The sequence below is a fragment of the Heliangelus exortis genome, chromosome 6 (assembly GCF_036169615.1).
Source record: "Heliangelus exortis chromosome 6, bHelExo1.hap1, whole genome shotgun sequence".
NCBI lineage: Eukaryota > Metazoa > Chordata > Aves > Apodiformes > Trochilidae > Heliangelus > Heliangelus exortis.
The window spans coordinates 19,334,088-19,360,434 of record NC_092427.1 but is presented as its reverse complement, the minus strand read 5'-3'; the positions used below and the strand labels follow the sequence as shown (position 1 = coordinate 19,360,434).

The window sequence follows — 26,347 nt, the reverse complement described above, 5'->3', positions numbered from 1 at the left end:
TGTCTCTAGGGAAACAAGGCTGAAATCCCTAAAATTATGCAGAAAGCTGATGAATTTAAACTCAGTCAAATGCTGGTTTTCTTCATAGGAAAGGCTCTGCAGAACTAAAAAATACCAAGTACTCCAGTAGCCTCTTTATATTAGGGATGATAAAAAACAGACACTTCAAAAACTACAGAAGGAGGTTAAGAAGGGACACAGTGGCTCAACAAGCAAAAGTAAATGTTTTTATTCCTGTGGGAGACAGTGTTACAATACCAAGTAAGAACACCAAGGCATTTTTTACTTTGGTTTTGTAGCAAGAGTGGTAACAGCACTGGGCCTTACTGTAACATGTACGATGCAAGATACATCAATATGTTCTAAAATCTTTAGCTACGATTAAAAAAAAAAAACATTAAATATAGAATTAAAGACTTTCCCTTGGGTCCTTTTACAACTCCCTTTCTGTGCTTTGTAATACCACAAACACATCAGAGGCAGGTAAGTGTTGGCCTCTCTTCAGCCCTTTGGTTTGGGCCAATACCAGCTAACTGTAACCAACCAAAATTGTCTGCATCTCATACCTAATTCTTAATTCTACAAAATACACTGCTGAAAGAAGTTTATCAAAACCTTTGTACAGCATTAGAAGGACTGGGCATTTACTACATGTTCAATGTAGTACCTCTCCTATAAAGACAAGCAGTGACTGTATTGACATTATGAGCACAGTATCACAAAACTGGAAGAAATTTTAATTGCAGAAGTGAGACATAATGAGAGAATTCTCATGTCAGTGAGCATTATGATTCCCTCCTGTGATAGTCTGCCATGAAAATTTTGTACACTGAAAAGCACATGTCTAAATCCATAATATTCTGTTTCAGAGAGCATGAGAATGGATCACATGGGAAAATTCTCTGGAAAGTACCTGCTGGGAAGAAAGGCTTTTAAGGACAAGGACATCTTTAAATATTTATGCACAAGTATGTGCACACTTTTAAACTTGATACAAGAAATTGTATTAATTGTTAATACCCACTGATTATGTTTTGTTCTATATCAAGGTCATGAGACAGGAGAAAGGCAGCTGTTCTCCATGCATATGGCAACAGTAAACTCTGGTTCTTAAGGCATTGCCACATTCCGTGGGCACTTGTAAAAACACATGGAAAAGATTCTCTGAACACTTCTGGTTGAAGCTAGAGCCTCATCTGCTATCTTATTTGTTCCTAAGCCTATACTCATATTTTTACTACACAGTTGTAACAGGTGAGAGGCTTATAAAAAGGCAGAATAAAGAACAGGTCACAGGACTACAGGTTATCACAAGACAAAATAATCTTCCAGCCAAGCTGAGCAACCATGCCAGTTTACCATTTACTAATGTGTGAGCACAGAAGTCCTACTTTATTAGTTTGCAGATGCCTCAAGCCAAAATTAACTGCTCTGGAGTAACTATGGGAAAATAAAAGAGTGCTAAACTTACAGACCTACAAAGAGCTGTCTTACGTGAATATGATGTGACAAGTCAGGTAGGCAGCCCACTAATGCTGCCTCAATATGGCTCCATAAGCTTTTTGCTTTTCCAAAAAACAAGTTTATTTGTTGCAATACACACTGTCACTGCTACTGGTGTGGACAATTACTCAGGGAACACAAGGAGGGCACCCTCATTTCCACAGTAGAACAAGGCATGCTCTGTGGCACACATACACATGAGTTTATTGAGCCCTTATTTATTCTATCAAGCCTTAACTCATTTCTGATCTGCACTATATAGATGAGCTTACTCCCTTGTCATTCAACCCTGAGTTAACCATAGACCTTGTTCTGCAAGGCATGTACCAGACTCAGTTATACCTGAGAAGGTCTGACCTTTGAAATAACTATGGGACTAGGACATACAAATAATAGAAGCAGAGAAGTATTAAACATTCACATGAAAGCTAAATCCTTCCTTGATTACCACTATTTACCAGCTGTTGTAAATATATGATCATGAAAGTTTTAATGCTGTGAATTGTCTTACTCAGCAGTCTGTAGAAGAATTTACACACAGAGAATTAAAAGGTATTTTTACAGAAGATAGAAGTGTGAGGAATTGCTGAGATAGCACAAAAGAAAAAAATATATTATGAATCCACAACAGTTAAACATACCAGCCCTGAAATATTAAGACTTTTGTTTCTAATTTCAATTAAGTTACTTTTTTTCAAGTTTTATTTGGAAAAAAACCCATGCAGTCAATAGATTTCTTAAAGATTACAAAATAATTCAAATACTTTTTAATCATAAGAATGTGCAACACTCCTTGTATAATCCCTAGAGGGAATAGAACAATTTATAAAACTGTCATTTACCAATTTAATGTTACCAGTTCAATACAATTCAGGAACAATTTGTAGCTTCCACCCAATAGATGCCAGGCTCAGTCAAGTTACATTTTTACTACAATGGTAAAAACTATTTGCATAAAACCAAAAGAAAATTACGAATTATCATGTACAGCACAAATTAAATACATAATCCTTAACTTCAAAGATTTATTGATTTCTAATTTTTGTAAATAAGTTTATCCTTTGGTTTTTATGGGTCTGCCTGTATGACTTAAGGAGAACCAAAAGCTGTGGAGATAATTGATAAATGTACATACCTAACTTCTCTGTCACTGAGCCTAGCAGCACACAACCTTTCCCATGCACTCCTGTGGGCTGTGGGGAAGCTCAGACGCAGCCTTTCCTTGTACCCACACATTCTTACTGTTCTTGCCCCTTCCCCTTTTTCTGTAGCATCCAAATGCACCTCAAGGTTACCACCAATTCTCTTTCCCAGTGGCAAACAACCTCACGCAACACCAGAATCTTGGGACAAAACATTAGCAGGCTTGCAGTTCACCTGAAGGAATGAGTGACAAAAAGGTATTCGTTCCTAGAAAGCTCAGCAAGCAAGATTCAGTGCTCAGTGAAGAAATGTCTGAATTCTAAAGCAGTCATCAACTGATGTGTTCCTTCCATACCTTAAAAGCAGCACCTCCATGAATAATGGATTTGATGAAAATCCCAAGATCAGCTCCAGTCTCACGAGATTTGTTGCCTTTTAAGCTCACACCAAGTCCAGCAGAGCCAGAATCATTCAGAGGAATCTCAAAGGTCAGCTGCTCTGTGGTTTCTGGAGAAAGAATACTGCAGTTTGGCTCTCCCTTCTGTTGAGAAACAAGGATGAAAATATGGGTGAAAAAGGGGCAGAGACAATGCATAAAACACTTGTACCCATAGGTTCATATGACAAGAAATAGTTCTCCAGAAAGTAGCTTGAAGAAGCAGCCTTATACCAAACAATGCATTTAGATGGCATTTTGGTCACATGATCTGGCTTAAAATGTTATTTTTAATAATACCTACGAATATGCATAAATATAGGGTAAAATATCTTAGTTCCACATGATATGACTGATGCTGCAGCAGAATACAGAAAGGATGTTTAGTTTAAACACAGCTGCATAACAAAAGCCATAAAACTCTCAACATCTTTACATGCAGCTCACAAACTGCAAAGATAGTTGTACTGTTAAATCCTATTCCACTCTGAAATCTCACTTTAATCCTTAAAAACAATCCTTTCCTTACACCTGCATACTGATGGAAGTTGTAACAAAAGCAAAGGTGAGAAATGAAAACACAGTAATTCAACATGCACTAACTCCTTTTGTAGAGATTCCATAGAGATTTTGTTTTGTTTTTACTTCTTGTATAGACGTTGATTGTAAGATTTTTCTTACATTAGATTGCTGTAGACAAGACTACAAAGTCAAGTATCTGTAGCTAGGGAAGATCAGAAAGAACTTCCTTTTATTTTAGACTGTATCTGCAGTTTTCTAGGGTTGTATGGGTTTTTTTGTTTGCTTGCTTTTTGTTTTTTTTCTGGGGAGGAGGAGTTTGCTTGTTTGTTTTTGGTATTCGTTTTATTTTCTCTTAAGTGGGCTAGAATCATGAAATTGAACAAAAATAAATTTTTGACTGAAATACTTACACTGGTGCTGTACTGAAATAAAATCAGGACAGGGAGACCTGCTGTGGAGTAGAATGTTCAAGGAAGGATTAGTGGAAAAAATTTAAGCATTACAGCTGATTTTATTCCACTCTTCCATATAACTCCAAGACAATTAATGAGCTTATGCTCCTTGTCAGTTGGACATTTTTTATTCTTTGTAACAGTAATGTGAAAAAATTAACAGGGAAAAAAAACTATGAAAAAGAAGTACACAGACAAGTACCAGTTGAAAAAGATGACTGGGGGTTGCTTTCAATGGTGTCAAAGTCTGTTTGACAGCATTTGTGTTAAATTATAACTTTATGTTTTATTATCAAGTAGAGGTCACATGCAAGGACGAGTGCAGTAGCTGAGCCAATCCTCCTTTTCAGGTGAAATAATGAAGGATTGTTTCCAGGGCTAAGCTGCAGTACATACAGTACCAGTGCAGTATTGTCAGCAGTACAGATGTTTTCTCAGTAGCAAGAACAGTCCCAGATACTCATCTATTATGTTGTTTGATCAATAGTAAATATTATTGCAGAACTAAGAGCAGAAATTAATATCCTGAAGCAACAACAGAAAATTTGAAACAGTAACCACTAAGTACACTTTATTTTATAAGCCCTTTCACTGATGAGAAGCAGTTACTGGCTACAGAGGAAGTGTGAGAGCCAGAGAGCTAGGAGCATAAACCTAAATCCCAATATCCTCTATGCTCAAATATTTCCTGGAATGTAGCTACATTCTATTAAATGAACACAAAATTTTCCTAACTGTGAAATATAAAACTGACATAGTACCAACAGTGACAACTGTATCGATGCCAGCACTCATCTCCATTGCCTCTGTTCTTTTGTCTTTGTTCACCAGAAGCAGATGATTCTCAGTTACAAATCTGTCACTTTTATTTCTTAGCTGTAGATATAGGGACATCCAAAATATAATCTGCCAAAACCTACAAACTCATACTTACCACTGTGAACGATACATTGCAAACACTCCTGGCTCTGACCTCCTCCAAAAGAATCAGAAGAATTCTGGGCCCAATCTTTTGTTTTTCAAAAATACCCATTCTCATTGGCCAGTTCAGAACTCTTAGATCAGAAGGCTACTCAAATGGCACATCCTGTTCAGATCTGGACAGAGCAAATTTTTCTTAATGTCTGAGACATGTCATGCCTCCTGCAGCCCTTCAGGAAAGTCTGTTTTGCTTGCCTAGGCAAGCAGTTCATGTGTGCTGCTGCTATTCTTCCACTTTAATCCAGGACACCTGCACAAGAGCCTTACCCCTTCCATATGTCAGTACTGTGGTTTTGTCTCTGCAAGCACCATAAGGAAAACAGTGAGAGGGATTTTTATCATCAAACATAAAAGTGCCCATGGTCTACTTTCACCAGAGCAGTCACAAATTGTTGCAGAATGTTACCTCAACATGAACTTGGACTTCATATAAGACAGAATTTGGTCACATTCAGATCAATTTTTAATGGGGATGGCTGAAGGTAAGCCCTGGCACAAAGGTTATTATTAAGAAAAAACACATTTCAGGGTAAAGGTGATACGGTACTTTTGTCAAGAAATAAAGAGGTATTTTCTGTTAGTTTCTTTTTCAGGATCATTTTACCTGTTTCACTTAAAGTACAATAAACTTCAGACTAAGGACTTCATGCACTTGTTAACACAGACTTGTAAAAAACCAAACACATCAGTATCTAAACATGTCCCTCAAGCCAATATATAAAATAAACTAGGCAGGTGAGTCTGCTCAAATTTGAGTCAAGTGGTCTCATTAATTCCATTCTCACTGTGTATTATGACACAGATGCCAGGGCCAAAGACCCACCATGCTCAAGGCCTTGGTAGTGATAGGAGCAGTGGTGGCTGTAGGAGGCAGGATGCCATCCCCTTCTCCATGCCGTGGGCACACAGGCTCCATAGCAGGGCTGTGCTCTGCTGCAGACTTCAGGAAACAAGACAGGTGGATTCCAAAAGATAGAAATCTGACAAACTCGTTTAACCTTGCAAAAAAAACAAAATCAACCCTGAAAATGCCTAAAAAGAGACATACTAGTCTTCAAAACATTTTAAAGTAGCTTTTTCTCCCCCTTTTTTTTGCAGGCAGTTTTTGACATCAGAAATGTCTCACTTAAACAGCAGCCAAGGAAATGTCAGTGAGTCACAAAGAAAACCCTAGCCCTCGATATCTGGGGAAAAAAGACTGACTAGGTGTTCACTAGAACTTTCCCACTATATATTTCCCAAGATAATGATACTACACATAGTTTTTCAGTAAAATCTAGTTCAATTTCTGATACAAATAAAGCGCTAATAGCAGAGTAATAAAAAAAGGAACAGAAATGCTCAGTGTTCTGTATTATTCCCCAGCATAACACAACTATATTATACATATGCTGCCTCCTGGTTGCACTATCCCCACTCTAGGTAATTCCTGATCCCTCTTAACTGTTTGGGAAGACACCAATCCTCCTGCAGGTGGCTTCTTTGGGAGCAGAATACAGCAGTAAGAAGTACAAGATGTGATCTTTCCATTTGCTTTCCTGACTCAGTTTTTAAAACAGAAGGGAGCAAACAACCAAACAGGTACCATCCCTCAAGAAGGGAAATCAGGACAGCAGAAACGCTTTCATCCACAGAGATACTGGCATGGAACTTCTGACATCTACAAACCAGACAGAAAAGTTCAGAAGAGTTTACATGAAGGTGAGAGAACACAGTTTGCTAGACTTGAGAGGAAAAAATCCTACTATTAATATGCATCAAATAACATTCAGCAATGCAGACTGAAAACCTTTATCTAAGAGTCTTAGGATCCATTTCATTAACTGATGTTCTGCCAATGATTTTATTTAATTTTTTAGGAGCACATATGTACCTCAGGTTTCTGATTTCTTAATTAGATGGCTATAATAAAAGATTCCTAAATGACCAAAACTTTTACTGGTATATAATTCTCATCAACAGAGTCTCAGTATTTTAAAGAAGAGATATAATATACTTCTAGCCTTCTTTTATTCCTATAACACACAGAACCTGCTCAATCATCAGTACAAACAGAATTGTAACCTTTTAAAAAAGTATTACGTGTTGTATTCCTCCTTTTGTCTACTTAGCCTATGGCTATATCCACTCAATATTGTGTCAGTCCTCTGTCTACCATGGGACATCACTTTCAATTAGTTCTTTTATTTAATCTTACAATGCTTGTTCTCATTGACCGCAGCACTTTTGATCTGTGGATTTATGATAATCTAATGCCTCTCACTGGAAAGGTTGCTCTATTTATCTCTAATATTCTCGTGCCAAAAGGGAAGCTTAAAAAAAAAAAAAAAAGCAACAGCTCCCACTTAAGCCAGGAAGGAAATAGCTTTTGTTTAAAACAACAAGAGACCTTTCAGTACCTGTCTGATGCCCTTGACCAGCACACTATTATGGCCTCTAAATATGCTGTCTGCCCCTTGCCTAGCTGCTCATTTCTGATAAGAGATGCCAACTCCCTGCAGTGCCATTCAGAGCTGAGAACAAAAGGGAAGAGACCCAGAGGGGTTATTTTGAAAGGCATATGAGGGAAATAAGACATTTACATGATTTTGCAATTACTTTCTGCAAAAATCTGTAAAAGTTAAAAAGCAGCATTTAAATTTCAGCACCACATAACTGTTATTGGCAGAAAAGCTTGAAAAATAAACTATGCCCTGATTTGTACTATTGTCTATGTTCTTTTACAAGAGCTTATCCACAATTATGAAATACTTTCCTGATAGCTCAATATTCACTCATTATAAAATCTACACCTTTTTTTCTTTTTTTTTTTTTTTAACGTAGGTATAAAGTAATGGTCTTGAAAATAATACTCGAAGGTTATCTTGCCACAATCTAGTAAATAACTGAAGTCACTGGTGCATGTATTCATCTTTAGCATTTCTGAGAGATGTATTCATCTTGGCTTCTTTAAAATCACCCATATTCTGTACTGCAATAAAAACCAAATGGTCACTAATCGTACACCCTACTAAGACAAAAAAAAGCCAACATCAAATCCATAGAGATTGACACTGCACTTGGATATTTTACATTATCACAGTACACTACAAATTTACACCTGACATAACTGGCAAAACTACATTCAGCTCCCCACCCAAGTCACAATTTACCATCTGAGGTCACAGGACATTTAAAAAATGGAGATTTTCCAGTTTGCTTGACTTGTCTCTTTGAGATCCTATAGTAAGTATGACCCAAGGAAATGCTTTGTTCTTGCAAAGGAGTTTTGAATTCAGTATGTCACTGCTCTTTAACTTTCAAACAAGCAGTCTTTCTTAACCTTTAAGGTTACATAACTGTAGCAAACTGAGAAAAATTTACCAGTTGGGCCCTCAATCAAGGTATGTCCTACTGTGAAAACACCCATTTTCATCCCATGTCTGGGGTTAGCCATGTGTTTAAGCACCCTACTGAGCTGGAGCCTTATGCAGTTAATATACCTTGCCACTTCGATCCTAACATCACTCATGAAGATGGAAGACTGCATGGTATTTTCAGGTTGAATTAATCATTGCTGTTACTGCATACATTCAGAATATATTCCTGGCAAACAGATCACAGCACTGTGATGTACAAATCCAACTCTACTCAATTGCTTGGTTACAGTTTTGAAGGGATGACAAACAAAGCAATAAGTACTGTGTAATTCTTTTATGCCTGCTTCAAACACCACATGCACATGAACACTGAGTCAGCCTAGGAAAAACATTTTCCCATGGATTCCAAGACACTGAAATATTAAAAAAAATTTCATATCACAAAGAGAATAAATCTTGTGACCCTTGGAAAAGGCAAGGTACTACAACGGCCAGTAAGACTTAAGAATTGCCCAAGTACTCTGGTTTTACTACATGTAAATTCTGCAAATCTGGATAAATGCATCTAAAGTGTATGAAGACTCAATTTCTGTTAAAAGCCAGATTTTAGATGACTCTATTCTGATGTATAAATCTGATTTTATAGATGAAAGTGGTCTCCCAAACACTGTGCAACATCAGAGCTGAAACTGGTCCTATCCAGTAAGCAGTTTTCAATTCCCAATGTTCTGAGGTTCCTCAATTTAAAGAGTTTTGGGCAGCAATCCTGTAAGCAGAGATCTCTCCTTACTTGTCTCTAGTCTAACTTATTCCTTAAAAGCAGGTGGAGCACCATTAGGGGCTCGTGCAGACAATAACTTATGACCTGAGTTTTCAGACTACTCTTTTAGGATGAGCCACCTTTGCTAGAAAATAGGAAGACTGGGATCTGAAAGATAAACCACTGCTGCACCATAACACTTTGATGGGCTTGACAGAGAAAGCAACAGTCAATGAGATGCAGTAAGAGCTCGGCAGTCCTGACCAGGCTGTCACTGTCACATAAAAAAGCCCAGTAAACACGTTTGCTGTGTTGGGAGATGTACTGGCACTTCACAGCATATGAGAACACATTCTACCACTGCAAAATTGTTGTATCTAGTTTGAAGAGAAGAACAACCACTTTTTAGAGATACATGAATTAATCAAGTAATTTATTCCCCTTTGCTAAGTTAGGGAGTCCCACCAAAAGCCAGGACAACGGGAAACTTTTTGCCACAGCTGCTGTTGACTCTGGTAGGAAAGACTGTCATGTTCCTTCTAAACAGCAATCTCTTACTAACTCTTATAATGAGCACAGTAATGAATCAACAAACCTCAGTGTACAGTTTCTGGTACTGTAAGATATAATGAACTTCTGAAATCCATACTGAATGCTGAAAACCTGTGAGGGATTGCACTAACAATGTTTTCACTCTAAAGAGACACATAAGCACAGACAAAATCTACACTAATTTCTCAGTTCCTCTGGATAATCTACAGGCTCAACATTCAAGACCTTGATTCAAAAGTCCTTGGAAAAAAACCAGGACTTTAAAAATCTCCATAGTTGATAAAGTTAGTCAAGATGAAAGGTACCGTGTGTATTCCCAACATCCTTCCTTATGGAGAACAACTCAAGAACTGCATCTTCTGTATATGATTAAAATCCAATACATATATATTAATTTTTTTTCCCTATCAGGTTCTTCTCAGTTTGAACAGAGATAACAAAACAAAGAATTTGTACTTGCTGGAATAATTTTGTGACTTAATTTATTGGAGCATGAGAATTATTTATTTGAATTGAATAAGACAATCACTGGTTGACCTACAAAAACAGGTGCAAAAATGTTTAAGTCTAGGCTGAAGTTTCATCTATTATTTCCCGCACATTAAAAGGCAAGAAATAATTAAAAGAAAATAATGGAAAATAACCTTTGAGTATTAAAACCAAAAAGGACAACAATTCAGGCAAACATTTTTCCTTCAGGTATAGAAGTTGAAGGTAGTGGAAGGAAATAACTAAGAGAGGACTGAAACATAAAAGTTAATCACACGGTAAGCAGAAAAAAAATTCAACCTGCCCTCATACTGCTTTCTTCCATCCCGTATAGTGTGCGTGTAAAAAAAAAAGAATCAAAGTTATAGATCAACTGCTGCATTTTATACATTGTTGCTCTTTGAGCTTTTGTAGTAAAAATGCCTATTTATTCCCTTTCTACTTCCATTCTTCAGTGATCAATGAATATGTCAGTAAACCATAGATACAGTGATTACAGTTGAAGCTGGTAAGACAAAGCTACTTTTAAAATAAAAAAATAAAGCATATGCAAAACATAAGACTATGTATGTGCTCTAACGTAAGGAAAAATGCACCAAAGTAGTTTCAGTGTTAAATTATTTCTGGCAATTGAAGAACAGGTACATTGCTCTGCTTATGTATTTCACATCCGCTATTCAGAAGGTTCATGAAAAATAAGAATAATAAAGAATTGTATATGATTATGGCAAAGAAAGGGTTACACTAGAGCTGTTCTTATTGAAATAGCTTTGCTTGTTTTACCAATGAGAGGAAAAAGAAAGAGACGGGTGAATGATTCAATTTCATATAATTTTTACAAGAAATATTTTCGTACAATTGTTACAAGACATGGCACCATCAGGTCACACTTTTCTCTCAGAGAAAAAACAAGATGCAACAAATATATATGATCAAAACACTGTATTTTCAGAACACAATAGAACAGTGGCCATAGTTTGATGTGTACTCCTATTACTTGGAGTTGGAAAATCCAAACCTATTCAGTTAAGACAGTTTCTCTGTAATATTCACCATCCTTTAGAAAATAATCAGTGTCGCACAGTTTAAATTGCACCTTCAGAAATGCACTAATCATCAGCCACTCTGCAGACTGGTAATTAAATGAATCAAGATCTGGCAAATACTGGGAACATTTGGCTAACTGGATAATAAGGATAATAATCCTGTGGTTAGTCCAAATTCTGCTTCATTAATCTGCTTCAATAAAGGAAAAACACCTCATTAGATCCTCCTTTTTTTTTTCAAGTAGTAACAATACTACAAAGACTGGGGTTTCTACTTTATTCCCTCATTATGTGCAAACAATATGACTGTACAACTCTCAGATGTTGCATGGGATAGTGTAACTGAAGCCCAAGTTCAATAAAATTTAATGTCTGTAAGATTGATCCATCCTCACCCATATCACATCTATTACTTGGCTGGTGTGGTAAAGGTTTGCTACTCTAAATATATTTTTCCACATGCCAGCAACTCATCACCATAAATCACAGTAACAAAAGCCCTTAACTCTGCTCTCATATACCTTACTGAAGATAAAATATTTGTGAGACCAAGCATTCTCCAAACCACAGCTTTATTAATGATATAGTGTCAAATTACACGATTACAGATCCAGAAAACCAAATGTCACCTGCTGTTACTTTTTAACATTATTTGTTGTGCCCATGCAGCAATCAAATTCTTTCCAGAAATTAATGTGGGAATCCAGTTCTAGTGCAGCAACATGCTAAAAAGTGGCTTTGTGCACATACTCTAGCAAACCCATGTTCCAGAGCCACAGGAATCTTTGCAACAGGAATCAGTGGGGAGTGGTGTTGTTTACTAGGCAGTCCTTCTCTTTTTTCTTCCAAAAGGAAATAGGGAATGTGAAGAAAATAAAGAGCTTCCACAATCCCTGTTCAACTCAAGAACCAGCCTGATATGAAGCAATTACCCTGTTATTGCCAAGTATTAAGAAAACCCTCAAGTCTTTAGGTAAACACTGCATGCATGATACATAGTCAGGGAATGAAGTTACAGCTGCTCTTGAAAAATACTGGATTATCCATTGCTTTTTCTTACAATACGAAACATTTAAAGTGTTGGCTTTTTTCTCTTTGATCAAAACAGCACTGTTACTTTTCAGGTAGCAGAGGATTAGTCCAATGTAATATCATGGCTAAAACTAAAACAAAAAAAAGCAAAACCAACTTTAGCTTTATTTTGTAATCTTTGCTGAGACTACTATCAGAAAACTCATTAATTCAAACAAGCATCATGTTATTATCAACATCTGGCAGCTTAGTGGCATGACAGACCAGACTTTTGCCATCAGCTACCAAACAGATGTTGCTGAAAGGCTTTTTAATTTAGAAGGCATGGTTCCATAAAATTGTGTAATGTATTTCAGTAACTCACATTTGTGCCATATTGTACCTCACTGGGATAACAAGAAACACAGAACCTTGACAGCCTTGAGAAGTGGACTCATGCAAACTGCATGAAGTTCAACAAGGCTAAGTGCAAGGTTCTGCAACTGGGTCGAGGCAATCCCATTCACAAATACAGGTTGGGAAGAGAAAAGATAATAGACAGACATGAGGAGAAGGATTTGGGGGGGCTGGGAATGGACCAGAAACTTAATGTAAGCCATCAATGTGTGCTTGGAGCCCAGGAAGCCAACCACGTCCTGGGCTGCATCAAACGCACAGACAGCTGGTAAAGGGAGGTGATTCTCCCCCTCTACTCTGCTCTTGTGTGACCCCCCCTGAAATAATGTGTCCAGTTCTTTAGTGCCCAGCATAAGAAGGACATAGAGCTTCTGGAACATGTCCAGAAGAGAACCACTAAAATGATCAGAGGACTGGAGCAACCCCTCTGTGAAGACAGGCTGAGGAAGTTGGGTTTTTCAGCCTGGAGAAGAGTAGGCTCCAAGGTGACCTTATGGCAACCTTCCAATATCTGAAGGGGATCTACAGGAAAGCTTGGGTAGGACACTTTTTTGCATGGATGTGTAGTGAGAGGACACAGGAAAATGGTTTCAAACTCAAAGAGGGGAGATTTAGATTAGATATTTGGAGGAAATTCTTTCCTGTGTGGGTGGTGAGACACTGGAACAGGTTGCACAAGGAAGTTGTGGATGCACCCTTCCTGGAAGCATTCCCAGCCAGGTTGAATGAGGCTTTAAGCAACTTGATTTAGTGATAGGTGTCCCTGCCCATGTCAGGGGGATTATAATCTTTAAGGTCCCTTTCAGCCCTAGCCATGCTATGATTCTATGATAAGAATTCACACATCATCACTGTTACAGTGAGGGCTCATCATTCTTTCACAGAGAGCAATCTCAGTGAAGGTCAAGCCAGCAGGATAAATGCAGCTACAGTCTGGATTTCAATCATCCCAGTCACAAGTAAGTCACCTTTTGAAAGGTAGTTAATCCTTGGGCTAGAAATTAGCAGGCAATTGTGGCAGATAGAAATTATAAATAGCTTGTAGGTTCTTCAAGCCCTTTATAGCTACACACTAGAGCTGATAGAAGAAATCCTGAATATATTAGGTAGGTAAGTACTTTAATCAGAAATTGCCCTCCAAACCACACAGATACTGACTCTACAACCTCAGGGTTTATTAAACAGCATTACAATTACCAGCTTCAGTGTTTTTTGAATCCCTGACAACTAATGCACAATTCTAGGGCTGAAAATGTTCAACCTCACTAAAGATTACTAAATAAAAAAGTGCAAATGAAAACAAAAATAGTTTTGCTAGTACACTTCACAATTGCCCTGCTACAGGAAAAAGCAGGCACAGCAGCACAAGAGGAAAGGCTCACAGAGAGAATCTGAACTCCCCCTCCTTATCTTACCACAGGCAACAGACACCATGACATCCACGAGGTTTAACAGGTAAGAAGAAAGTGAAGAAAATTGTTGACAATGTTTCTGAAGTAATATAATTGAAGATTTATGTAGATCCTGTTAACAGTCCATAGCAAAAAGAAAAGCAAGAAGGCTGAATCTTAAGAAAAGAATGAAGGCAGTTTGTGATCTTTAAAGGAGATAAAATGGGACAAAAGTAGGAAATTCTGTCCTTCCTTTATCCTAAGACTTCTTAATGAAAGGTCAAGTATAGTCATCAATCAAGATAAGGAAGAGGCGACCAAAGAGATGACCTTCTTTGAGAGGAAACCAGAATGCATCAGACAGCAGTTTTATACTGATGCAGTCCTCCTCTGTCTATGTGAGAGAAAAGGGAACAGTTTCACAACTTTTTAAAAAAAAGATGTGAAAATAAAGCTCTTCAAATAGAACAAAAATCAGACATACAAGAGCCTATATAGTCAAAGACAAGCAGCCAAGGAAAAGCTTGCTTCCAAAAATTTGTGAAGACTATAATGGAATTCTATTCCTCACCACTCCTGTTTGGCACCTGGCTTACTAGATGCATCTCCTGGGTCTGCCACCCTCACTAGTTAGTTGCTATAAGATGCAGAATACATTATATACACTTTAAACTTCTGGTTTAAAGTTTGTTGCTGTTCTGAAAGAGGAGAATCCCTTTTTGGTCATGCTTTACATCACAGTTACAAAATTAATGTATTATATTGCCCTGTGAGTTATGCTTATGATATAATTTTGGGGATGAAAAATCAGATTGTGTGGAATTGCATCTAAAGAAGTTAAAAACAAATATCTGTCAACATCAAAAGTAAGTTTAAACACTTCTCAAACACAAGACTTATACAGAAAAAAAATGAGTTTACCAGCTCTCGAGGTAGAAAGGCCTCCTCCTGACGAGCCACAATCAGACAGACAGTTTCCCCTTGCTTTGTGCTCCTCAGCATAGCTACGAGCTCTTCCTGAGTCCTGCCACTGATGTCCCGTCCATTCACCTACAGGGCCCAAAAGAACAGAGGATGCCACACCTGGGAGTATGACTCTTTTTTACTTTTTCCCTCACCTAACAATGTATCATTCAGTGACTAAGAGCAAATATTCAGCAACAGCTCCCACACTGTCTCCCCCTCTGACCCTGTACATATCACTTAACCATTTTTTCCCTCATTTTCACCATTAAATCAGGTCTGTAGTACTTACCCACCTTGCAGGGTTTGTGAGGCTTTATTAGTTTGTAAAGCACTTCGAAGACAAAAAGTACAGAAACAAGACCTAGGTGTTATTAGAACTGTTAACTTAAAGCTTTTTTAGGCTAGTGAGTAGAAATAACCCATCACACTAACTCACAAGATATCTGAAATTTTTAACCAGACCAATTTGAGCAAAATTGCCTTCAAATGAGGACTAAACTGGAGATTTTTAGACATGGCTGAAAAGGCAAGACATAATTTGTATCTGAACTGATATATTTATCTGCTTTAAAAACCAAAATCCTATCAGAGTCTCCTTTTTCAGACATCCCATGGACCCCTGCAAAAAGCACCATTTTCAAATTGCCATGTAAAATACTTGTTGACAAGCAATATGAAAGCCAGGAGGTGTTTTTTTTAAACTACAGTCAAGAATTTTAATTCCGTACATCATCAGCAAATGTAAGAAAATAAAATACTCATGCCAAAACCACACAGTGGAAGTTTTTCCTAACCTCCAGGATTCTGTCCCCTGACTGCAAACGACCATCTTTTACTGCAGCACCTTTTGGCAAAATATTCTTCACGAAAATCGGGCCGGGACCATGTACTGGAGAGTCTCTGGTAACCACAGTGAAACCGAGTCCTTCTTGACCTAGAAGGTCAGATAAAGAACTCCTAACATAAAAATTCAACAACCAAATGATGATCATCACAAGTAAGCACTGTCATTAACATATCACAGATATTCACATTAGCTCTTAAAAAAAAAAAAAGGCAAACAAAAATCTGTAAACAGGAGCTATTTTCTGCATGGTCTATAGCAGAATTCTATCTATGTCAGGACACATCAGTCCTCAAATCCTCCTGCAACAGCTACAGGTGGAAATATCTTCAGGTAGCCCACAATAATATGGGACAAGTGAGAACTCTCATTTTAGAGCATTAACCTTTTCTCTACATTGTTCTAGTATCAGCCTTACCATTAATGTCAATAGTATGTGAAACAAATCAGAGCAATCAGAATTGTTTATTTATAAACATAAACATAATTTATCAGGCTTTACTGATACCTGGTGCAGTGGGAAATGTCACATGATGTGAAGGCAAAAACTGACTACATGCTGTTAAGAAAGGACAAATGATATTTCAAAGCTTCCATTGGTTAAGTTGTTTTTTGCTTGGAAATAAACAACTTCAGGTTTTAATAGAGAAATTACAAATACTTAGGGAGTAAAAGAAGTATTAGCAGGTACTGTTTAGAAGCCACCAAATCACTCAGAATAGCAGGGTCCATAGTAATGTTTTTATATTGAACAGGGTTGCTACTCGTGATAGTTTTTGGAGATATCATCATGCCACTATCACATTCTCATAATTTCTAAAAATATTAACCACTGATTCAAAATCAAAACCATTACATCTAAAATGGCAAAAAATCTGAAGTAGGTTTCATTAACACAAAGTTAACACTAAGAGCTCAAGAGTTCATAAGTAAAACTTAGTAAAGAAATAACAAAAACTAAAAAATGATAGCTTGATTATATTCATTATGCATTAAATGAATAAAGTTCCAATTTTTAAAAGGATCACTTCCAGCATTAAACTCTCAGCCAAACCAGAGAAAGAAATTAAATGGAAAATAAAAATGCTAATTGGGATCTGCTCAAGCATATTTTGCTACACGTACATAAACCTCTTACTCCATGCAAAAACAGAAATCTGCATGGAGCAGCAATTAAGAGAGGTGCACAAATTTGTCTTTCTGACAGCTGAACAAATGGAAAGAAAAGGTTTGTAAAAAATAAAATAGAGGGGTATATCTGTGGTCAAATTCTTGGATAACACATAACAGAGTATATTTTTAAATATATCTTTGAAAGAATGTTGTAGTCAGCACTGGTCAAGAGCAGATATTAGCAAAAATAACAAAAGTGGACAACTGAAATTTTTTATTTCATACTTGTGAAAAGGCTGAAGCTTTAATACTGCACGTTGCTAATGAAATACCTTCCACACAACCAGTAACTGAGATGATTTTTTAAAAAATCATAAAGGTATGGATAACATGCATCTAAAATTTAAGAGAAAGCTGAATGTTGCGAGCATTACTATTTGCATTGCTTTAACTTTTGAAGTTTTGGAACTTTTAAACAAGCAAATAAATAACTTGTATTTTTAGTGTCACCAGTTTAGTTAACAGTTAATGTATAAAAAGAACATGATACAGAATTAACAATACCATCCCCAAGACCCACCTTTTTTCAGGTCAATCTTTATTTTCTTTGCATTTTTTTTATTGCCAAAGCCCATAAGGGGAGACAGTGAGGGAGAAGACAACTTTCTACCCAGATGTGGGAGGTTGGGGCTCTTCACTTTTTGTTGTGCTGCCTGTACATCTGCATCTAAGCTGCTTGCTCCAGAAAGATGAATTGTTTTTAGAGCAGGTTTTGGATGAACAGGAGGTGGAATCTTTGCTTTTGGAGCTTCTTCATTATCCGGAAAACAAAGTGGAGCAATAGCAGACTTCTCATATAGTTCTTGATTATATGGAGGAAGGACTTCCAACACAACACTTTGAAATTTCATTGCCTGACGGAAGATGTCTTGAGCCCTTTAAAAGAAAGGTATGAATATTCACATAACAAACCAGGAGAATTAGGCAAAGCTTGAGGTTGTTTACAGAGAATAAGACAAAAGTTTATCTTAAACATGGAGAAATAACTAACTTCACAGCTATAAGGTCCCTTTTCTAAAAGGTATACATGACACAGGGTTTCTCAACTACAGCATTTCCTTACCTTACAATTGTCAGGATTCCTAAGCTGCTATGAAGACATATGAGCCAGATAAACCAATGAACACATTTCTTCATGCAGAGCATCAGGAAGGGAAGCTCTGATAGCAAAAGCTCATCAAAAGACTCCTGAAGTTACAGCATGCTACTTTTTAAAGTGTTTGTCTATTAGAGATTTTCTTGTTGGCATAAAGGCACACTGAGCACTGATGAGCAAGTGCTCTGGTGCATACATCTACTCTGAGCAAGCTCAAGACTCCATTTTTTCCAAGTACAGCCTAACTGCCTTTCAGATCCCTTCATCACCTGCTGGCTGATTCCACAGCAATAAAAAAAGATGAGGATATGGGATATATGGACATCTTCAGAAGAAATACTGTGACTACAAACAGTGAATAGAAAAACATAATGGTGTGGGATATATATAGATATCAGGAAAAAAATTAGGACTAAAAAGTTGCAACAACATTTCTGCGTAAATAGACAAATAAATAGGTAGTTATTACTCACACCTTTCAAGCAGTAACCTCTTGCTAAGGTGGTTCTGTGGCCTTTACTTAATAAATGCCTTTATAAACATGCTCAATTGCAACACCAGAAACTGTTAAATGATTTAAGGAAACTACACCCCTTGAACTTATGAGATGGTAACAATACAGTTCCCTTTGGTTCCCTTGCACTGTCACAGCAATTAGAAGAAGTTGTCCAAAGTAACTATTCATAAAGCTTTCTCTGTATTTTGAATAACCTCTAGATTCAGTCAAACAAGGCATTTCATGAACCTTGGATTCTAAAGGAACAAAGGAGACCTGTTTTTCAATGCTTTCCTCTCCTACCTTTTGATGAAGTGGACTGACTTTCTTCCATACTTTTTAGTTTGATACTGTAGTATCAAACTAAAGTACAAATAGAAGCAGTAGCTGAATCACATTGTGAAAATGAAAAATCAAGAATTCCTGTTTATGTATTGAGTCAATAGGGGAAGTAACAGCCCCAGTATTTTTAAAATAAATCATGGTGTCCTTTTTGAGAACCAACTACATATCTTACTACATATCTGTAGTGTATTTGCCAGTAAAGCAAAGTCAGTATTTCACTGAAGTCTTGGATGTAGATTTAGTTTCAGTTATGCAACAAGAATCAATGTTGAAAGTGCTTCCAAAATAAACATTTTTTATGCTGACACTGACAGGAAGCCTCCACAAATGTTAACATCCTGAATACAGACCCACTGCTTTCCCAGATCAAAAGAACCACACAATAACTCCACACTGCAGCTCTAGGTAGTGGAAAGGAGGGGCTGTTTTGAGAGGGGCTTTTGCAGCATGAAGACACTGAAGTGCCAGCAGTAATCACAACAGACCAGAGGGAAAGAATCATCTAACCATGTTGGCTAAACTGAGTGTATGTGCTCCAAGTGTCAGAATAACTGCAATCAATGACAGAAGACAATGCCAGAAAAGGAAACTCAAACCTAAAAAAGAAAAGGAAGCAGGGAAGTGTAGTAGGAAGGTATCCTTCCAGAACAACCCTTAAGGGTTACGTTTCAGAACTGCAACAGCACTGTCCTGATGTGTCTGCAGGGGCTATTGGGCACCTGCTCACCTACAGCCTGTAAAGGTTTGCAAGAACAGACCTTACCCTGGGTCACACACACCATGTCACACTCCCAGCATAAAGCCAAAAAGTCTTAATGGGGTTTCTTTCACACCCCTCCTTCATCTTTTCAAGTAGCCACTTGGCAATATGATTTAATAACTCAGTTTCAGGAGATAAGTATTTTAAAAACAAGAAAGAAAGAATATAAGATCTTTATATGAAAAATGATGGAAAAAGCAGAAGACATCCTATGGGAATGTCTCACTGCAGTCCTCAGGGGAGAAAATAACTGGCTGGACTTTAAAGAGAAAAAATAACGGATGGAGAAATTTACATTTCTTGACAACCCAAATGCACACTTTGAAGATATAAGGGAGTCAACTAAAAGAGGTGCTAGAAATTCTGCAACACAAGAGAATCTAGCTGAATTAACAGAAAGTGAAAAAGATTACCAACAGTCTCAATATATAAAACAATTATAAACATGGGAATACAGAAAGCAGACTGCTGCCAATACAGCTGCAGTAGCAGCAGTGGTCAGGAGCAATATTAGGAAGTCCCTGATGAAAACAAAAAGAGACAGTATGCAACACTCTCTTCAAAGTGTTAAACAGCTTTTACAAGGGATATGAAGAAATGTCAATATGAAACCAGTGGACAGATTTTCCTCCTGAAGGAGGATTTGCTGACAATTTCTACGTTAATAGACCTTGTGACAATACTTACCGCATCCATTATATTTACTGTACTTCTGTATCTTTAACTTCTGTCAAGGTAGTACAGTTATGTTATGCCAAATGAAAACCATTCATTTCAATGAAATTAGTTTCAACCTGCAGAGCTGCTTTCTTAGAATCACAGAATGTCTATGGTCTGAAGGCACCTTAAAGGTCACCTAGGTCCAACCCCCCCTGCATGGGCACAGATACCTTCCACCAGACCAGGCTGCTCAAGGCCCCATCCAACCTGGACTTGAAAACTTCCAAGGAGGGTGCAACCACAACTTCCTTGGACAACCTCTTCCAGTGTCTCACCACCCTTACAAGAAACAATTTCTTCCTCACTCATGTGTAACCTAAACCTCCCTTTTCAAGTTTGAAAGCATTCCCCCTTGTCCTTTCACTACACACACATGCAAAAAAGTGTCCTACCCCAGCTTTCCTGTAGGTCCCCTTCAGATATTGGAAGGTTGCTATAAGGTCACCCTGGAGCCTCCTCTTCTCCAGTCTGAATAACCACAACCTCCTCAGCCTGTCATCATAGGGGGGTTGCTCCAGTCCTCTGATCATTTTAGTGGTTCTCTTCTGGACATGTTCCAGAAGCTCTGTGTCCTTCTTATGCTGGGCACTAAAGAACTGGACACATTATTTCAGGGAGGGTCTCACAAGAGCAGAGTAGAGGGGGAGAATCACCTCCCTTCACCAGCTGTCTGTGCTTCTTTTGATGCAGCCCAGGACGTGGTTGGCTTCCTGAGCTCCAAGCACACACTGATGGCTTTTTTGGTCTACACCCCACCCCTCTGTCCAAGTCCTTCTCCTCTTGCCTGTTATCTTTTCTCCTCCCAACCTGTGCTTGCCTCGACCCAAGAGCAGAACCTTGCATTGAGCCTTCTTGAACTTCATGCAGTTTGACTTTGACAAACTAAACCAGATCTCCCTTTAGTCAACTTTCTTTCAGTCTAACTGACTGAAAATCAGACTAACAGACTGTCTAACAAGACTGGCCTCTCTAAACCAACAATTGTCTTTGTGACTATCCCTTCCAACTCCCAAAACTTTAAATAAATTTGGAGAAAGTTAAGTATATGGAGTTCTCCACTCCACACACATCCAGGAGCTTAACACCCCGGGATATCTAGACACATCCTGAAGAAAATGCAAAGGAGAGTATAAATTTGTGAAGAGGAGATCACACACAATGTTGAAAAGAGAGGTTATGATTCAGGAAAAATATCATAATAAAGAAACATATCTTTGTTTAAAAACTGCACAGTGTACATTTTAATATGATACCAACACTTACATTGAGCTGGTATCTTACATAGGAGCTTGCCATGAATGGAAGAGCATGCACGTACTGTATCACAGCAGAATATACTTTAACACCAAATATGCAGAAAGCAGTAACTCAAAAAGCTATCAGGAGGCAAAAGGGACAGCCTCAGAAAGAAGGTAATACCTACACTACAGAACTAAACTGGATTTATGAAAACCTGCTTTGAATATATTTATCCCTAACAGTAAAGTTACTTACTTGATTGTGCTTACTGTTCAGAAAGTTAAATATCAACTCTCTTGAATTTGAAATAGATTTTTGTTATATTGTAAATAATCAATCAGCTGTCTAAACAGATGGATTAAAAGTAAAAAAAAAAATTAATGCAGTAAATATCTGTGAAATTTCAGAGGCTACTATATTGTGCAATGTCATATTAATTCACAGCCAATCAAAGCAACCTGTTAATTTGAGATAGGTAACAAATGTCAACATTCTTTATCAACTTTTATTAAAAGTTGTAAGAGGTAAGACTTACCATTTAAGTCAACTGATCATATTTTGACAGTACCAGTATTTTTAAAATACTAAATGCTCAAAAAGCTGCAGAAAAAAAACCCCCACATACTTCATTTCCAAAAGAACATTAAAAACAATGGTGCAATTGTTGACTTATTCTGAAGGCTTTATGAGGGACAAATTGAAAGGAAAATATGGGAAAAATTACAGAAGAATTACAAAGCTAAAATAATTAAAGCAAGCACAAAAGTTTCACTAAGACTACAAGAAGATTCCTCTCCTCAAATTTCACCTGATCTAGAGGTTTAAGGAAGAAAATTAAGAGGTTTTTGGCAGGTTTTAATTTTACAGGAACTGTTATCTGAAATAAATATTAATTCCTCTGCATGAATCCCTTTATTAAGTGTTTATTAACATAGTACTGTACAAAATCCTGGCTAGTTAAAAGTATCAGTAAACCAGCACTTACTGTGCAAAGGTTTTATCTGTAAGGTCCACATGGTTAATTTTCACAATGCATTCACTTTCATGGAAAAGCCCCTCACGTCTAGATCTGCTGTTTTCTTCAATTCCACGGATGAAGAGTCCCAGCATTCTACAAGGAAAAAAAAAAGTTAAAACTAACCTTATTCTGCTTCTATGAATTAACAGCATGGAAAAATAGATATGAATCTCTAACATATATGAGAGTAGACAGAGTAGACCATTATGAAGTGCTTAACCTAAAGAAAGGATTTCAGTTCACTCTTAACTAAAAAGGAGGGGATTGCAAGAAACACCAAGAAAACTGCAGGACACCAATGCTATGCTATTTGCTAGAACCTCAGTAAGCATTAAGTCCTGTAGATCACACTTGGAGAAACAGAGGAAAACACATAGATCTCCTTATTTAGTTAAAATTTTGAATATAGCTTATGCAATGTCTGCCACTAAGAAAACCACAACATATTAGAAGTAGTTTTAAAACTCAAGTGTAATAAACTGAATGGACATCAGAGTAAGACAAAAAAATAAACACAGTTTCTACATCTGCAAAGTCTATGAAACTTTTCAGTTCCCCAAACCCCTTATTTTGATACATGACAGCACTACTATTCACTTATGTGACACAGAAATAGCAGAACATCAAAACCAGGTTGTTTGCTACCAGCTTATGTGCAAATTGAGAACTGTGGTGGAGCACAGAAACTGCTGATAATGCATTAAGTGAACAGGTATGGGTGGTGCAAAGTATGGATGGTGCAAAATATGAGTATGCAAATTCTGCTGGGAATGCTAGGCTATTTCTGAGCTACCTAAAGCATCTCTGCATTGTGGATATCAACTAAAAAAATAATTAAAAAATATCATGATACTGGTACAACGTACAATGTCAGGTTTCTACCTGACAACTGCATTTTTGTGAAGACCACTTAAAATCAAGTTTTATCCACTAAATTTCCATACCACACCACCAAATCAGATGACCTTTAGAGACCACTTTTTATTGGTCATAGTACACAAAATATTAATGTGTAATTTCCAGTTTAACAGCACTCCAGTCCCAAAGGAAAAGTCTTGTATTTTTTCTCAGACTCATGACTGTCCTTAGTACTTAAGTCCATTCATTGCATTGACATGGTATTAACTATTTCAGATGACACTATATTCACCATGCATTTGATTATCTATTTACTATATAGCATTTTAAAATTTATATTTATGTCACAATAATGCACATTAACTGAAAACTTGGTTCCTACTGAATAGTACTTCTTCAAAGAACTAACAGAAAATATTTAATCTCTCACATAAAGATTCTCTTGTAGCCTGTGTTACCCCTCACTAAAGCATTCAAAGGGTCACTGCTGGTGAGGGGTAGCAGCCCTACTGATGCCAAGCATCCCAGTAGTGGCAACAACAAAAAAGAACAAATGAAATATAATTACATTAAGATGTAAACAAATAAAAGCAGAGAAATAAACTAAAAATTAAGCTGGCTGCTCACTAATACCATTTGCTTAGATGCTAAAGCCATATAATACATTAGTATTGCCTATTTGTCTGAAACTCATGTGTGCCCTAGTACCTGAATGACTGGCTTGAGTTATCTGTGCTGTGCTACCTTAAATTCAATGCTCCTTTACTTTTTTTCTACAGTCTCTGTTAGCACTATTTTAATGAATAATTAAATTGTAATTTCCTTTTTTAGTTATATCTAAAGTGCAAAATAAAAGGGAAAAACTGTTTTCATTGGTTTTCTAGTTCCTGTATGAACTAGGATTTTGTGAATTAGTACAATGTTTTAACTGCCTCTAGGAAAATTTTCCTCTGCAGCAACACCAGGATAAAGCCAGCATCACCTTCTTAAAAAATAACTTTACAACTGAAATACTAGACCAAGATAGTCATGGTCAGCATGCCCTCATGATTTTATCTTCTCATAAAGAGAAATAAAATATGCTTTTCTGCACTTTCTCATAGTATGAGTTAAAATTTATACACTAGTCCCAGCCCTGATTAAATAAGAGGGACAAGTGATTTAAGTCACTAGAACTTTTACAAAGATACTTTACACAGATGATTCTGCCAGGGGTCATTAAAATTTCAAGACAACTGTCTAAACAAATACTTCATTTGTCAAAAATCCATTTGCTCCAACAGATCCCCCAAAAAGAATAAATAAGCAGACAGCAACATGCATCTAATGTAGACCAAGGAACACAAATTGACTTTCTCAGGACAAACAGGCAGCCTGCAAAGCCAAGGAAACAACTCAGACCTCCTCCAGTTCTCACTGATGACCAACTCTATACTTAAGGCAGTGATGATGTTTTTCCAGAGAGCAAGTGAGCACCTGTTTTTCGTTTTGGCAAATCAAACATTGTGAATTAATTTGGGTCCACTTACAAACTCATATGTTCCTGAGAAAACATTTACACACACAGGCCTTTGCAAAGCAACTCAAGCCTTTACATTCTCTGTCCTACACAAAAGTTGAGCAGTAAAGAAATATTTAAGAATTGGGCTATTTTCATGTTTGCAGTAATTTTCATGTTTGCAGTAATTTTTTTTTGTGTTACATGAAGCCATTTTGCTATAAAACAGTGTTGCTCACGGCACTGTCAATTTTCATTCCTTATTCCAGGCTGCCAGTCCCAAATTAATTCTTTGGCTAAGCCTCTCTGTATGTCACATTTCAGCCTAGAATGTATTTATTTATTTGTTTTTACATCTGAGCTACATAGCTTGGAAAACACTTATAATGACAATGCTGACATAGTCTTAACTACAGTACATCAACATGAGCATGCTGCTCTAAAAGGCTTTTGTCATCTCCAGAGGCAATGTTACATCATTTATAATTAATCAGCTTGTGAAAAAGTTCACGGTATAGTGCACATTTTATAAAACTTATACAACCAAATCTGAAAGGTGGTTTGAAAAGTATGAAGCATTACAAGGAAAGCAATTTTTTTTATTTTCTTGTCTGGTATGTCACAAACAAAGGGCATATGCAGGGAAATCCAATTGGAAAAACAACAACAAAAACAAACAAACAAAAAAACCACCTAAAAAAAAAAAAACCTCTGACAACCAAAATAAACACCACACCCACAAAATGAACCCAGCACCATAAAAAAACAGGCAAAACCTCAACTCCCATACCCTTAGTATTATACTGTTCTACCAAGATTCTAGTTTACTTTCAGAGAATAAAGCCAGAAGCAATTAAAAGAAACAAAGGGGTAGTACTGTCTTATGTGTAACTTAGACTAGTGAGTATTTTGGTAAGGAGAGAAAGTGACATAAACCTAGTTTTTAAAGTATTTATTTTCCTTGTGGTTAATTAGTAGGTATTTTTAGAGAATCTGGATGGAAATCCTTTCATTAATACACTTGTTAAGCAACACAGACAATGTCTTACCTCCCACTCAAGGATGAAAAAAAGGGCACTACATGTATTCCCAAGGGTCCACCTTCCCCAGAAATCTTCACTGTTTTTGTCATTTCACTAAAGAAGAGCACAGGGAAACACATTTCATTATTATTCACTGAATTGTCTATGTTAAAAACAAATTCCTGATTGATCAAATAGCAGAAAAGACAACAAATATTCAAGTCAGAGCTCACTAATATATAAAACTGTG

The 26,347-nt window shown here is 37.0% G+C and overlaps 1 protein-coding gene and 1 long non-coding RNA gene across 6 annotated transcripts in view; one reads left to right on the top strand and one right to left on the bottom strand.

Annotated features, from left to right (window-relative positions):
* The window catches only part of PARD3B (par-3 family cell polarity regulator beta), a 375,207-nt gene that overhangs the window by 191,882 nt on the left and 156,978 nt on the right, over window positions 1-26,347 (bottom strand). For all 5 annotated transcript variants that reach the window (XM_071747007.1, XM_071747008.1, XM_071747010.1 and 2 more), the window contains exons 6-11: window positions 26,125-26,211; window positions 22,687-22,812; window positions 17,566-17,921; window positions 15,823-15,962; window positions 14,984-15,112; window positions 3,002-3,187 (exon numbers count right to left, since the gene is read on the bottom strand). In XM_071747007.1, the coding sequence (XP_071603108.1) occupies window positions 3,002-3,187; window positions 14,984-15,112; window positions 15,823-15,962; window positions 17,566-17,921; window positions 22,687-22,812; window positions 26,125-26,211 (1,024 nt within the window). The remainder of the gene's footprint in view (window positions 1-3,001; window positions 3,188-14,983; window positions 15,113-15,822; window positions 15,963-17,565; window positions 17,922-22,686; window positions 22,813-26,124; window positions 26,212-26,347) is intronic.
* On the top strand, window positions 13,461-14,536 carry LOC139797268 (uncharacterized). The gene is made up of 2 exons (XR_011726383.1): window positions 13,461-13,630; window positions 14,092-14,536. It is a non-coding gene; the product is annotated as an uncharacterized lncRNA (long non-coding RNA).